We start from the raw sequence: 16,872 nt of genomic DNA on the forward strand, positions 1-16,872 counted from the left end.
TCATTGACTTTAAATGAATACACAACAATAATAAAAAAATGTTTGTGTGTTCCACAGAAGAGTGTCATACAGAACTGGAATGACATGAAAATGAGTAAATGATGACAAAATGTTAATTTTTGGGTGGACTATCCCTTTAACCCACAAGACATAAGTTGTGGTTTACTGGAGTGTGACAGCCTATTTCAAACATGTGGTGAGATTATTAAGATTTACAACTATGGTGAGGCATTTGTTAGAGAGGCTGTCAAGACCGCAGTATCTGCAAACCAAGGATATTTCATGTCAGGCATGCATGATGCCTACATCCTACATGAATACAGCACACTTGTGCTTAGTGTTAGTGATAAACTTGATTTAGGCTAAATAAGAGTGATGTAAATCTTGAGCATCTACTGTGAGATTACAGCAGACATTAGAGGTATAAGTAGGTCTGTAGAATGAGCAAAAGACATGAAGTGAGAAGCAGAGCGAGGGAGCGTCCACACTGAAGACATTCTGAGACATTCCTACAGGCCACGACAGCAGTCGACGTCTGCTCTGACTTCAGCTCTGGAGGAGAGATGATCACCCCTTGAATCTAATAGATACAGAAAGAAGAACTTGAATCAGCTTTCTGATGTGGATAAGCTACATAACAGTTCATAAACTTGGGGTCAGTAAGAAGTCTATCATGCTCACCAAAAATGTGTTTATTCGCCTATGCATATATAGAAAATAAAAGAATATGGTACAGATCAGAATCCCTCACCGACCACTCATCCTTGCCGATCTTGGAGCAGCGAACGTTCATGGGGAGTTTGCGTACGATGTCATTGAATGCTTTCCCTCTCTTTCTTGTCCACTTGTATTTGTCCATGGCTTCCGTGAAGGAGAGGTTGCTGTATTTCTTAGGACTCTTAATCACAAAGGGCCAAGTTCTTCAAAGAGAAAAAATATATAATTTGATACATTTACTTAATATCAGAACCTTACTTGCAAAGTGATAGATTTTGAGATTCTATACTGGAGTTTTCAAGTTTCAAAAAGGATGCAAAGCACCTGAAATATACCACAAAATGTGTTTATACAGTTATTTTAAATTCAGAGACACATTTGTCCATATTACTATTTTGAATTCAAATAATAGAAATTAACTTTTTGATAATGATAATAATGATTTACTCAGATTTTAATGGACACTCTGAACCACTTTTATGATATTTTTCAGATACTTTTGTATACTGGAAGCTTCCATTTTTATGCACAGTACATTAATTGCATGTGAAACAGCTACCAGCACAAATTGTGTTTTATAGAAGAAAGTCACACAGGTTAAGCTTGTCTATACATATTTAAAAAAATATAATAATGTAGTTCACATTGATTTAGGTAAATACATTCAGGATTTTTTTTATTGTAAATGAGTAAATAATCTGCAATAGTAAATAATGGTTATAATTAATCTTTCTATCTTTTGTGATACTTTGATAGCTTATACTTAATCTGTGAAAGTAAAAGAAAAAATATGAATATAAATATATATAATTTATTAATTTTTTTGGGGTAACATTTAAATGGATTCCCCACAACATATATGATGGTTTGAGTGTCATTAATTTAATGACTGATCAAAAAATCTTCTGATGCAACTTTATCTGCTCAATGAGCTTTATATATATATATGTGTGTGTGTGTGTGTGTGTGTGAGAGTATATGAGGTGATCGACAGACAGGGGGCGCTTGAGGCAGAGTTTTAACTAAAACTAAATCTATTAAGAGTTGCCAGATCTGTCCTCTTATAATCCCCCCTATTCCAGCATCTGAGCACAATACTGCTCTGAGCCTCAGGGTCAAATAAACACACTCCACCAGCAGGGCACTTCAGATGTTCCTCGTTTATAGACGTACACACACACCCACGTCCATCCAAAAAACACACATTCGCCCGCTCACATGCAAAATCACAAACAAACATGTGCGGACATAACAAACCACACATCTCTCTTTCTCTATACAAAGCAGTGAAAGGAATCTGTACAAAACATCAGCAGCTCAGCAGATGCCCACAGATCCGGTGAGTCGAAGCTGCTTGACTTGAGACATGAACCTCCCTTAAAACTCATACAGTATATCTTTAGATTTTTACTGTGGCTGTGATAACATCTCAAAGAGCTAGTTCTGTCTAAAACTAGCCAAGACATATTTTTCTTTCTAGATGACTGTTGTAGAACCACCATGTTTGAATGTGTTGCTAACATAATGGAATATACAGCAGTGTTATAATGACCACAGATGTCATGTTTAGCACAACGGAAATTCCAGACACACGTGAAAGGAGAGAACTCCCTGAGACTGATGGATTTATTTAGTTTTATCTCAAACTGCAAGAAGGATGAACAAGATTTGATCCCATGTGTCTGAAGGCCTTGTGGCTTGGGGTTTCAGAATGTCTTTCTTTTTTACAAACACATTTAACAATGACCATTCCAGATGTTGCTGTGGGTCGGACAAACAATTTGTACTTTCTGATGAGAGCAAGATGGCACATCTTCTTGCAAAGCTCTTGTGCTGACATGACAACCAGAACACTTGGCTAAGTGAAAACCTTTATCCCAGTCATCAGCTAATCATCCAGTGAGCCATCAATCAATCAATCGCTGTTGAGCTATTAGATTGTGACGCCGGCTTTATGTGAACTAGGCTGTCATCGGAAGGTCTCCCATTTCACTGTATTGTCTAAAGTTTGTTTCATTTAAATGAACTTTTCGTACTTGAACTTTCTTTCCATTGTTTTACTTCTCTCATTGTTTCTGTTTTTCCCACAGTGTTTTCCGTTTCCCACAGTTCTCTTTTTTATATGTTTGTAGCTTTCTGCTTATTACTGTACCTCCTTTTGTCCTTTCAAATTTCATTTTAAAGGAGCTGTAAGTGATGTTAGCTGTTCTGGAACTTAGACTAAAGTCCGTTATGCTGCTTGAAATTGCAAACAGTAATTGTTTTATTATTTTCATTTATCATCATAATATTAAACAAACTCGTTTGCAGCACAAATAGCTTTATGGTTTATTAGACTCAAAAGTTGGACCGCGTGTGTACTGTGATGGTGACGAAATTCACATCACACACATTGTAAGCATACTCTCTAGATACATTAAAAACATAAGTATACTTGGGGCTTCACAGTGGAATGCAGAGGCTTTTCGAAGTAGTTTCAAAGTTTCAAAACATTCCATTCGAACGCATACTCCATGTGCATGCTAAAAAAATTGAATCTTTGTCCAGTGTCTGCATTATTTCTCTCCAGAAGTTATGACCAATAAAAATGCCTTTGTACCCATTTAACCTAAAGTAGTGGAGATCACTTTGGTAAACATCTAGGCCATCTATTGTTGTTGCAGTCTCCATTAGATATAGTTTGTTGTTGTCATTCCATCTCACTTTTTTCTTTTTAAGACTGTAAAACTATAGCCTGGGAAAGTGCTGCCACCTTGTGGATCAACAAATTAGAGCAAAAAATGCACATGTGTGAGTCCTTTGATTTGCTAAACAAAAAAAAATCATTTTTTTTGCAGTTTACAGAGTCTCAGGCACAGGGACATAACTGATATTTCAGGATGCTTAATACAGTCATTGGGCTATTTTTGGACTGACGTTGCATTAAATCACTTATAGTACATTTAACATGAACATAATTTAAAATTGGGTATATACAGGGATGTTCATAATAATGAGATAAAATGAAATCATACTACAGCACCATGTACAGTAGATATTCATCATTATGAGGCTAATATGTGTATTTGCCACTAACAAAGAAACCCTTCACTGAAGTTGTTTCTCAGACTTACGTAACAGGCTCCTGGATCTCTTTGACCCCAATGAATTTAAGCTGGCCAGTGATTTCTGGTAAACTTTCACACCTGGCTAGGTTGACCCTGGGGTAGTACAGCAGATATGACAAACACATCTCATCCCGTGTACTAAGACCTCCCTGTAGAAAAAAAAAAAATCATTTTTTCAAAAACATTTTTAGGGTCAAAGCCTAGAAATACTACACTGACATAATGCATCTGAATCACTGTTGCAGCCAGAGGCCTGTGATAAATTATGCCCAGTACTGAGCAAACTGAACTGACATGCATAAAGCAGCAAATATATCTTGATCTCTCTAATATGAATCCAAAACACCAGTGATTTGGCCCTGATATTTATGGATTGTGGACAATCTACAGAGAAAAAGCAGCTCAGCCTATCAGGAGTGCAGCTCACTGGCTGCATGTGTATGGGAAAACGTCAGCAGCTGGATCCATCTCCAGAGACCTGCAGCGGTTTGCAGACACATTGTTTAGCCAAAAGACTGGCTAGAGAAAAAAAGATTCAAAGGCATTTTTCTAATAGAGCTGTTCAGTTTGTAGTCCTAAAATGTCTAAAAGGATTTGTATTGTCGTGCAGTGGGTTCCTTCTGAATAGTTTTTAGAATGTTTCATTAATATTAAACTTTTGTTTGTAAATGTTTTTGTTTCTAGCATGATAATACACTACATTTGGACTATAATGGTTGAGCAATTTGTCAAGCATGTAAACGGCCAGCCTTATGGTTATTCTTATTAGCAGCTTACATTTTTAAAAGACATTAGAGGTTAACAATTCATATTTGAGATCATTTTTAATTTAAAGGGATAATACACCGCAAAAATTAAAATTCTGTCTTGAAATGTTGTTCCAAAGCTGTATGTCTTTCTTCTGTGATATTAAGATATTATTTATGTTCAACAGAAGAAAGTAAGTTAGTCACAAAGGTCTGGACATTAATGGACACCTAATATGGAAAATTCACTTTTACATGTTGTTTGAACATAAATGTGTAATGACAGTGTGTGTACACATCCACACTATAATGATAAAAATCCACCCGCTCCTTCTTTTTAATCCCCATAAATTATAAGCGCGGTCTCAAAACAATTTTACTGTTTGGGGGTCATATTTATGCCTAGACAGCAGTATATGTACTGTATATTACACGGCTGTGACTTAATACACCGATCTTACATAAACATGCGATTTCTTTCCCAGCTGTCTACCTTGACAGACATAACCGACTGTGTTTTTGTAACTCGTGTGTTTTTAACATAAACTTGTGTGTATTTGACAGTAAGACAATAAAGAGAACTACATGTCATGTGACAGCTGTTTTTTCTGCATGGCTTTAAAACGCATGATTTCAGCATGATATAAAGTACATGATAATCAAAACCAAACAGTTGTTTTTTGGCAGAGTATCTGAAGTATGCGCTGTAAAGTCAGCCCTATTCTGGAAAAGGGGGAGGGGAGCAGCAGCTCATTTGCATTTAAAGATACATGCTCGAAAACAGCCTTTTTCTGCTTTATTATAAATGATCTGTGGGGTATTTTAAGCTGAGAATTCACCATCACATTCTAGGGACACCTGAGACTTATATTACATCTTGTAATATAATGGAATATACTATGATATATAATAGGTCATAGAATGGCCTACAAATCAGACATAATGACTGAACAGCTCTATTATGTTTGACTAAGCTTGCTGTTAACCAGGATTTCTATCATGAATAACTCTATAATTTGTGTAATTCACAGGAAAACCTAGCCAAACTATATGACACAAATCTATATAATTGTTAGTAAAAGAATACATGGCTTTAGAAGCCTTAATCTTACCCAGGTCATGTTCATTCTGCCTTTAGTGTTGTATCTACATTCAGTGATTAGAGAATCCCCCTGGTGACAGAAAAACATGTCGGTTAACACACAGATATTAAAAACAAATTACAAAAAGACATTTGTTTATCTATTATGCTCACTGTTGGGTGCTTGCCAAACAGAATAGGCCACTCAAACTCATTTGAGTATAAACTGTTAAAACCTTGCTGGTTGTTATTACACAACAGAAAAGGAAAAAGTCACAACTCACACATGAGTCACCTCTGGCATGTGGGCACTTTTAAACACACACCAGGCCTGCAGATGCACAGTGTGTGCTCTTTATATGCTGAATTTATTTTACCACTCTTAGGTAATACAAAGTGCTTGGCTATGGCTGAGACACTGGGGCAGATAATGATAATTGCTCTATTCTTTACTGCTAAAACACTACCAATCCCTCAACTATAAACTAAGAGCCCTGAAAACAATGTTTATTCAGAGTAAACAGCATATTTAATTTGACCCAAACGAGACTGTGAGGGATAAAAGCCCTCACGTCTAAATTTAATAGCCCATATTTTCTGGAGTTCTAACAAGGAAATGTGTGAGATGTTTTTGTTTAACTGCTATTGACACCCAGGAACACATCACTCAGACATACAGAACACACTGTATTTCTGTTCCTCATTCAGCCACACCTTTTGACCATTTGATTGATCCATTATTTTTCCAAGCCTAGAATTCACCATTCACCATTCCCTGCTATTTCTAGGGTTTCCATAAATCGGTAAAGTAAACTGTGAGGTTCACTATCTGATGACTATTGCAACATCAATTTCACCCTCAGATGGAGCAACAAAGATTATGAAACTGAAATGGACTCCGACTGACAGGCAGGATGGTCCTCTCGTGGCTGAGCGGCTGGAACTCCTGGAAGTTGAAATCAAACTGATCGTCTGAGGCTAGTGGCTGGAGCTCGACCTGCTGGCGGAAATGTCTGGCTCTTATAGCTCGTCCAGCCAGGTGAGCATGGAGCAGAACTGCAAACACATGAATTCCACTGGGCATCTCACTGTCTAATGACTTACAGGAAGGAAGAGAGACACGTTATACTTCTTTTTTTATTTTTTTATTTTTTTATCTAGGCTTTGAGAAGCTTGCACTAGCATTCAAATGTTAGGATTTACCAATACATTAAAAAAAAATGTTTCTGAAGACAATTATTGCTTGTAATTGGATTTAAAAAACAAAACAAAAAACAATACAAATATTTATATTTTTATACAATACCATGCACATACTATTTGTATACACTACCAATTAATATCTTTATCTTTATATCTTTATGGTCATAAAAAATCCTGAAAAACTGTATCATCATTTCCTCTGCAGTATTAAAGAGCACATGTGTGTTAAACATTGATAATAATAAGAAATGTCACTTCAGCAGCGAATCAGCCTAGTAGTATGATTTCTGAAAAAACATGTGACACTGAAAACTTGAGTAATGGCTGCAGAGAATTCAGCCTTGCCATTATATGAATCAATGCCATTTTAAAAACATTTTATTATTTTAAATTGTTCTAATATTAAATAATAATAGTGTTTTTGTTTTATTTTGCTCAAACAGATACAGTCCTGGTGAGCATAAAAGACTTTTAAAACAGAGTTTATTTATATAAATAGTCATTTGTAATAATATGTAATTAACTGTAATTAAATGCATCCTGTGTATTGATTTCTTTCTAAAGCACTCTTTCATAGTGATTACAAATGTTTCAGTAGCAGAGCAGGTCTCAAATATGATTTTATAAAGTGTAAATTGAGTGTAACCACAATCTTTTTTGTGTGTGTGTGTGTGTGTGTGTGGCCCCACCTCTTGGAGACACTCCTGTGTACAGTGTCCTTCTGTAATATAATCCTGCATGCCTGGGGGCAGCATGTGGTAGAGACTGACCCAAACTCCTGTCTCGATGACCCCAGCATCATAGCGCCTCAGGCTGGGGCTGTAGTACAAACGTAGGCCTGAACTGTCCACTATCCCTGTGGTGAGAGCAAAACTCTGAGAAGCTCAGATGCAAACCTTACAGAAAAACTCATTAGTTATTAGCTGAAAATCACTAATACACCATGGAAACTATACTGATTACTTATCAGATACTCACAGACACATAAAATACACTAACAAAAAGTCACAGGAAATACTGTAACTGTAAGGTTCTTTAGTCGTGCCCTATGTCACTTAGGGCAGCGTGTGAGTGTATCATGACATACAGTACCTCTTTGTAAAGATGGGTTATCAAAGTGAATCTCCATTTGTACATAGACTGGGTCTATTGAGGTTCCTATAGACATTCCAACATGAAGAGGGTAGGTGAAGCCCTGCAAGGGATAAAAATAATTTCTATTCAATATCTGAAACTTTTTACTTTTAGAATGATTATGAACTTATGAAATACCACCTCTCCTCCAATAGCCCAAGCAAACAGGACAGTTTCACAGGTGAAGAAGGAGTCTGGCATATTTGGATGGTAGCATTCATGTCCTCTGTTGATCTCACTCTTGTTTAGATCACTGTCACACTGGTAGAGTAGAATGTGATGAACCAGATTCTCATGACCCTTCTGAATTATTGGCTCTATCTGAAAATTGCAACAAGCAGAGAGGAATATGAATAGCTGCGCTGTGCGCTCTCACAATTGAATCGAATTCTACTTCTGAATTTGAACTAAGATAGTATCCAGAATTGTTAGAAGTTAATTTGACGGAACTAAAATGGTACTAAAATCAAACAGGTAAAATAGTAAACTTAGCAGTACAGAAAACTTTATTATTGAGGACTAATTGATAAATGTTATTATTTCTTTATTATTATTAGTATTATAGCATTATTGTGTCAGTATTATTATTGTATTCGTTTATTAATATACTGTAGTTATAGACGGAATCTGAAAGTTGTATCATAAATGCCAATAAATATATCAAACAATGTGGTGAACATTTTGTGTTGCTGCTTGGAAAAATTCTTTATGCAATATTAATATATGGCTAAATTTTGTTGAATTTTGTTACAAGTGTTACAACTTGTAATATGCATGTGAGAGAATGAACAGAAATAATTAATCCAAATTGTTTATATTTTGTCACAAAATTCACTAAATTGTCTTTCAAATTCAAATTCTAGTTCAACAACAAATTATTACATACGATCTGAATTTAACCTATCCCTGATTAATATTTAGTTAATGTACATTAACACTCAAAGGTTTGGAGTTTGTAAGATTGTCTTACTCACCCATGGTGCATTTTGATCAAAAGTACAGTAAAAAGTTGCTGAATTATTAAGATTAAAAATATTTTTCTATTTGTAATCTGTTTTAATTTGTTTTCCTTTGATGGCAAAACTGATTTTTTTGTGCCTTTTCAGTCACATTTGATTGAATGTGACCTGCTTATTAAAAGTAATAATTTCTTATTGCTTATCTTTTTAAACCACTTTATTTTGAGCTTCTAAAAGAAAACTCTCTCTCTCTCTCTCTGTGTGTGTGTGTGTGTGGATTGTTGAGCTTGGATAGCTCTGGAAAAGGAAGTGGGGGATTTTAGTATTATTTTTCTCCTCACAGTGGGCTTCTTCTGTCGGAAACTGGAATTCTAAATAAAAGCATTTCCAACAGAGTGAACTGTGTCCTTCTCTTCCAGGGGTCTCTGCCTGAAGCAGTGGGACCCAGGGCCAAACAGTGGCTGAATAAATATTCAAATATTCCTTTATTTCCCTTCCACCTCCTCTTTTTTTACCCATTGGGAGCCCTTTTGTTTTAAAGCCCCCAAATCTAGTGAACATGTAGATTGTGTAATAGCATTCTGTTGTTTCTAACCAATAACAACATTTCTGATCCATCCAACTAAATCCATCTTACCATCCTTATAATGCTACTGTTATACTGTAATACAGTGATTCCCAACCCTAGTCCTGTAGGCACCCCAACATTGCACATTTTGCAAGTGTCCTTTCTCTAACACACCCATTTCAGGTCTTAAGGAGACATGCAAAATGTGCAGTGTTGGGGTGCCTCCAGGACCAGGGTTGGGAACCACTATGCTATAAAGATGCAACAACATTTTGTGCGTTTTTCACTGAGAAGTCACTAACATTGCTTGCAATCATTCAAAAATGTCATCAAGTGAAAACATTTGTGACAATTACCACAAGCACAAACCTAATTTACTGTAACTATGTGTATGTGTACTGTATTTGCATGAGCCGATTTACGCGTTTATTCTTAGTAAATAATCGCTTCATGATATAACAACGCTTCATGAAATAACAACGCTTCATGATAACCAATCAGAAACTATTCTGTTGCGCTTATGGATGCAATGGCCAATGAGAGACGTCCAGAAGAGTCATCACTGAAACGCGGTGTTTTGTTCACTTGCTCGCTGACTGAATTATTTAGCGAATTCTCTCATCAGAAACAACAAAAAGTGCAGATGTGCGTACGAATGGAAGTAAGATATTTGTTTCATAATGTAAAGTGCTTCAGTGATTTTAATGGGAGTTTTTGAGAGTGCCTGAACTCAGGCTAGACTGAATGAAAATGTTTTTTGATAATGTAAATGTTCTTTACTCTCTGTAAAATAAAAGTGTTAAAATAAGTATCTTACAATATTGTTATTAAAATTTACATTAAATGCAAATTCAGTCGTATTAAAAATATTTTATGGCATGATATGGCACTTAAGTAAAAAGTCAGGTTTTTATGTGTAGTTAATAGATTACACTACATTTCCATATATTGATCAAATAACAATCTATAAAGGTGCAAAACACGTTTACCTACACATATTTGAGAAACAAGATATTTCCTGATATATTAAGCATGTTTGGAATTGTTTTGAATAAAAAGGAAAAAAAATAATAAAAAAAATAAGCCTATATCAGTTATACAGTGCTTTCGTAGAATGACTTATACTCACGACCCCCCCCCCCCCCCCCAAATGTGCCCCCTCAAAAATCATGAATGCATGAAGCCCCTGATTCAATGTGTTTCTTTATAATTGTGAAATTTTCTATAAATTTCTGAGGAAGATAGTAAATCCTGTACCTGTATTTTGGATCTTAGTAGCACTATACTGTACGTATAAAGTACACCCAGGCAGCCTCTTCTGGCATCACACAGCATGAGGTTTTTGACTGAATAAGGACAGTTACAATATGGCCTGAATAGAGACAGTGAGAGCACAGTGTCTGGAAAATCTACTCTTGTTTGACAGTTCAACATCTGCTCCATGAAACTGAGTGGGAACAGAGCAGGAAACATCCAGACACTGCTGTGGTTATGGGGCAGCTGTTGGCATCTGACTAACACAGCCTGGAGCTTTCCGAATTCCAGGCTACTGTATGTAGAGAGGACAGGAAAAGAGGGCGAAGAGGGGTCACAATAATTATTCACTAGCTGTTTCAGCTAATTTGTGTTCAGCTGATGTTAATGAAAGGTTAAATGGAGGCTTGATGTAATATCTAACTCAAACATGATCCATTTAAATGTACCCAAGCAATATTTAGGCCATGATTAAAGTGCATCTAGTGAATGTTAGAATGTGTCAGTGTGCACTTGTCTGTATGTTTCATCATCTTGTGAAACCCAGACTACGCACAAGTCTATTCACTGTAGAGTCTTTGTCTCCGGCGCATTAGATACTGAACACTGCAGCAAACTAAATGGGTTACATTCATACTGTGAGCTGCTCACTTCTGCATGTGCAGCGCTTATGTTTTTGCTAAAAACGTGGAGCTGTAGCCATAGTGATGAATTCATGTAGATGAATGCATGCCTGGCTTTCCACAGCTGAATTTTACATGGGCACGAACTGGTGACTACAAAAATTAAATTAAATTAAAGGTTAGTGCATGAGAAAAATTAGCCTGAAAGGATGATGCTAAATTGTAGTATTTTATCATATGATTAAAGTACCTATTCTGCCTCTAATTAAGAAAACTTGAAAAGCTTAGTTACGAGAAGACTCTTTCATCTGGGTGAGAGTGTATAATTTCAGAAACATGTCTGATCTACAAATAGCAGCTGCAAAAGACAATAATAAGCAGGTGAGACAAAAAAAGAAGCCGAGGGAGAGAGAGAGACAGAAAGAGATCTGAACCGATGCAGGTGACAAGATGCTGTAGCAAAATAAACAATGTAAAAACAACCAGTATGAGGTAAAACATACCATGTTTTGAAATGAAATAATGTACGAGGAATCTAATTTATGCTTTATTTAGAAAATATAGCATCCAACAACAACAGTAACAAAAAATAGTGACACTACTTAATCAATAACATGAAATACATGCTTAAACCAAAACGGTTCAGCATTCACACTGACACCAATTAAATCTGTAAAGTTAGCAGATTTGGATCCTCTCTGTCTTACATTGTAGTTTTTTTATTTTCTTATTTTTTTATTTTCATGATTCATTTCACCCAAACCGTCAACTCTCTCTCATATGTAGTGTTGGAAAAATCTGATTCATTCTAGTGAATTACATGTTTAAACAGTCCTTTCTTATATGATACTTTCACAACCTGGTTACAAATGAAGTTTGGATCTAAGCCCAGCAATTTAGTTTTATATAGACAGACTCCAAAACTGGAAACAGGAGCATAACAGAACAGAACAGAACAACCAAGTTACATGCAAAGAGAACTGACAGTTGTTTATAATAAAACAAACCAATAAAAAAAAAAAACAGGTGCAGACACTAATCAAATCAATTTGTAACTAAGATAAACTGTTGGTGGAAAGTAGGAACAAAGGAAACTAGGTCAAACAACACAAATATGCAGAAAATAAATGTGACAGATCCATTGTAAAGTTAGATTAATTCTTGTGAATTGTTTAGAGTGGTCCTCCTTCACATATTATTTTAGTGAATCGGTTCATTCAGAAATGAACCGATTCACAAAAATGATTCACCAATTTGAGTTGTTGTGTTAAGTTTCCAACATAGTTGTGTAAGTTCTTGTTATTGTACTAGAAAATATATATTTTAGTGTAGCTCCTTTTAAAAAAAAGAAGCTTGACTGAAGCTTTAACTGCTTCATACTATGTTTATTTTGTAGCTTGCAAGCTTATCTAGATTTTCTTGTCATTTACATTTTATAAAGATCATATAAGTTAATAACAGTACTTAATTGTCAGGAATCTGTTTAAAACTTCATGAAAGCCCATAAATGTAAGTATTAAAGAAGTGAACTGAAATAGCAGAAGGTACTTCACAACAGGGAGCAGTTAATTGGCATTATGTAAGCCTGTAATTTCCTAAGCATGCATCTCTAGAATAATAGTCGCTGTATATCTTCTCTGGTTTAAAACATGACTTTAATGAATTTAAATGTTTTAAAACATTATGATTTGATCATGATGGGCATTCTTGAAAATGTTAAGAATTGTATTACTCACTCTGATTATATGATGCTTCTTCTTCAGCTCTGGAAATTTAAAGATCTGACACCAGTACGTTGTATCCTTATGTGGTACAGGAACCTACAATATTTGAACATGTTAACAAATTTATAGACAAAATATTTGCATCAGTCACAAAACAGTTAAATGTAGCAGTTAGAAGGCAGCAAGAAGAAGTATTCCATTGTGGACTGGAGAGCATGGACGTTTTATTAATCCGATTTCCTGTTTTTTTCCTATTCAATGCTGAGTATTTGTTATGCGGTTGTAAATATGTACACTCTTATAAAATCTGGTGTTTGGCAGTATCCCACAAGCATAAAAGGGGCCTTGTTTTCATTCAGAATACCCAATCAGGAAGCAAAAGGGTCTTTATGTAAAAAAGATTCATATGTAACCACAAGGACTTTGATTCCTAAGCATGCAAAAATAGATGAAACATTAGGTATAACACTGCCTAGGGCTAAACCTTTCTCTGTCACTCCTAGCTCATCAAATGCTCCAGCAGTCTGCTGAATGCACTTTCCTCACCTCCTTGTTTTGAAGGTCAAAGAAAGCTGTTCCTGCTGGGATGCTGGAGCTGGTTCCAGGGTTGAGTAATCGCAGACTCTTTCTGCCTCTATTCGTCCCATGGTAAACTGGTCCTGACATTCCCACGTCCTCCTCATGGAATGCCCAGATCACTCTCACTGTACTGCCCTGGGCATTGACAAATTATGGGTACTTGTTGACAACATTTTGGTGAAGTGAGTTTATTTAACTCCTCAATAAAACACCATACTATTATTTCCCCTGAACAAAAGGCAATGTGCTAAAATTACAACCAAGATTTCAAACAATGTCTCCACAAAAACTGGTTACAGACACTGCCACTGATGGTTCTTTCAGACCTACGGAGCCAGATGTAATGATGCATGCAGTCAAACCTACCGTAATGGTTCTGTCATTGTCATCACAGGTCTGGAGGTTTCTGCTAAAAGCCAGAACAGTATGTGTGTCATTCTCTCTGCCGTACAGCAGCTGGTAGCTCTGCAGCGCATCTTTATGGACCTTTCTGTTTGAGTCTGTATAGTAGTCCTGAGCAGAGTGAGGAGGAACGAAGTTAGTTCATCTCAGTTTTGAGTCTGAATCAGAAAAGAAGCTATTTTTGAGGAGTACTGGGATCATGCGAGTAAATGCATGTGTGTGTGGTCACATTTGATAACCTGCTCAAAATGTTTGCTAAGCTGCACTAGCAAATGTCCTATTTGTTTCTAATACATTAAGACACCATTAAGAATATGTTCCGGAACAAAAGACGTCATGACTCGTGCTTACAAAACTAAAACAGAAATGTATTGATATAAATGAGCCTTCATTACACAATGCTGATGAATAGTGCTGTGTTGAAATCTAATCATAAACTTCTATTGTATACATCAGCTGGATGGAGATTATATGCAGAGAATATACAGCAGTGTGGATGTAGTGAAATATTGTGCTGCTTGCATTTGAAACAGTAGTGTTTATGTGAGTACTGTCTGAATAAAATCCAGGTCACAACAGGGCAGCTGATTGTTGTCAGGTCAGTGGATCAGTGGATGATCTCATTGCAGTAGATTTTAGGACACAAAAAGCTATCACTGTAGATTTAAATGTTTGGAAGTGAGAGTGGAGAGTGGCCACACACTCTTAAAACCTGAATATAATTTTAAAAGAAACTCTTTGAACATTGCATGTTTAAGATTCCCATTTACTGTAAAAAATAAAAATATGGAAGTCAAGTAAAAATGACAAATTCGAACAACAATCAATATATTTTTTTGTGACCGTTACCAATACAGATGTTCTGATAATATACAATATACAGAATATGCATTTTATTTCTGCTTTATTGACACACACAAATAAGTAATAATAATTAAATTGATAATTTCAAATATTTATGCAAAGTTGTTTTGTGATCCAAAGTAGTGCTCATTATTTTTCATGTTTTGGGGTATGTCTAACTGTAAGTTTAAAAAGCTAGGAGTTGGTCATATTAGAATGAATGGCTGTAAAAAGTTGAGCAATTAATATACAAGTTATATATTATATATATAACTTTAGCAGTTCTGCCTGTGAAGTGTGAACTGTTTTTTTCTGATGAATGCAAAGTGGCATTATGGGACTGAAAAAAACACAACAACGTTATTTATGCATTCATTTATTCTTACAATTATTGTTATATAGTTAAATGGATGGAAGAAAAGATGATCCATAATATTACCCATAACAAAGACTGACCAAAACAGATCCATCCCCAAAACATCTTTGTTAGAAAAACAAACAACTAAATACGACTCAAATGTCATGAATCATTTTAGTACTTATAACAGAAATACTAATCAATCCAGCTCGACATTTACAGAGATCAAATGCAGCAGACTGATTTTAAATTGTGAGTCAGTGTTTTCTAACTGTATGATCAGCGTTGAATGTAAGATGCATTCAAGCCCAAAGGTGTGTGCACACTTACCAGCAGATATGGACTTCCGCTGAGCACACCACCTATCACGATATCGGACGAGGACATCGCACCGGTTGGTGACAAACCGAATCCTATATATCCTCTCGTTTGCACTTCTACTTCAAAAGTTATCGTGGATTCATCAAATCCCCACTTAATGCTGTATCTCCCATCCGCATCTAGTGCAGCTGAATGAACGAATCGTGTCCCCTGTGAGCATGCCGAGCAAAAGAGTGAAGTTAAGAAAACTAGAGCGCAAAGAGGCCGATTTTCAGACATTTCGAGCTTAATCGCAAACAACGCCGACTGCACTCAAGGACGCTTTTTATCCATAGAGCAGTTTATGGAAATATGCAACTTCCGAGGGCAAGAGTGTTTGTTTGCTTTGGTGCATTGGAAGCGAATGATCCTTTCAAGCGCTGGCAGCCTCCCACCGCTGAACTGTTGGAACTTGTGTGATTTCGCTTTGATGTGGAAAGACATGTAGAGCTGAACACCGTGTCTACGAGCGCGTCGCGACAAAAGTAGAACGCTCGCGTTATTATCAAGCCGTTGCCGTGCAGTCATTAGAATCAGCGGCGTGATTACAATAGGCTACTGTTAAATCTGTGTAAATGTAACGTTTTTCAAGTAGCCTACAAGGCGAAGAAAAATGTGAACTTTGGTGACTTACTTTGACCCAAACGTTGTTTAGATTAGAACCTGCTTCGTTTAGTAGCTTCATTTCGTTCCGTTATACACTTTTAATTAAAACAATTAATAACCTAATTAATTTATTCATAAGTAAGTGAAAGTAGCCTTAAGCTAATCTACTAAAAAAAGAAATATTTCAAATGAGTAGGATGTCAGCATGTGTAGTATTTGTAGTATGAGAACATTATACCTGGATGACCTCTGCTACAGTGGTTGTCAACCAGGGGCCGGGGCCCACCTGGGGGCTTCAGGGGGGGCTCAAGATCCAAGGGGGCATAACAGGAAATAAATAAGCCAAAACATTGAAAAATCAGGTTGTCTATTTTAATTCACTTTTACTTCACTTTTTAAAACGTTTACGCCTGGATAAATGAAATTAAATTTTGATAACTCAGTGGGCACTTTTACAATAGTTATGTCAAGCACTAAATATTTCATTGGGTTGAAAAATAAATTGTAATCACAAACACCTGAAAAAGTCACTGGGATGTTCAGATGTTGTGGATGGTGGCATGCCTTGGAATCAAAAAGGTTGGAAACCACTTCATGCATCCAGTGTG

The 16,872-nt window shown here is 36.1% G+C and overlaps 1 protein-coding gene across 1 annotated transcript; it reads right to left on the reverse strand.

Annotated features, from left to right (window-relative positions):
- Positions 1-403: 403 nt before the first annotated feature.
- On the reverse strand, positions 404-16,228 carry moxd1 (monooxygenase, DBH-like 1). Its single transcript, XM_059513520.1, has 12 exons — positions 15,629-16,228; positions 14,062-14,208; positions 13,663-13,830; positions 13,129-13,212; positions 8,130-8,309; positions 7,947-8,049; positions 7,544-7,710; positions 6,559-6,750; positions 5,683-5,742; positions 3,831-3,973; positions 752-920; positions 404-580 (listed from the first exon to the last, which is right to left on the reverse strand). Exons 1-12 carry the CDS (start codon positions 15,896-15,898, stop codon positions 416-418), a joined length of 1,848 nt encoding a protein of 615 aa, XP_059369503.1. The 5' UTR covers positions 15,899-16,228; the 3' UTR covers positions 404-415.
- Between the last annotated feature and the right edge of the window lie 644 nt (positions 16,229-16,872).

The sequence above is a fragment of the Carassius carassius genome, chromosome 27, assembly GCF_963082965.1.
Source record: "Carassius carassius chromosome 27, fCarCar2.1, whole genome shotgun sequence".
Classification (NCBI taxonomy): Eukaryota; Metazoa; Chordata; class Actinopteri; order Cypriniformes; family Cyprinidae; genus Carassius; species Carassius carassius.

Coding starts and splice junctions, on each gene's coding strand:
- moxd1 (XM_059513520.1), bottom strand. CDS start 15,898: ATGTCTGAAAATCGGCCTCTTTGCGCTCTAGTTTTCTTAACTTCACTC. Junction 14,209..15,628: donor GCGGAAGTCCATATCTGCTG/GTAAGTGTGCAC, acceptor CACTCTGCTCAG/GACTACTATACAGACTCAAA. Junction 8,050..8,129: donor CTTGGGCTATTGGAGGAGAG/GTGGTATTTCAT, acceptor TATCCCTTGCAG/GGCTTCACCTACCCTCTTCA.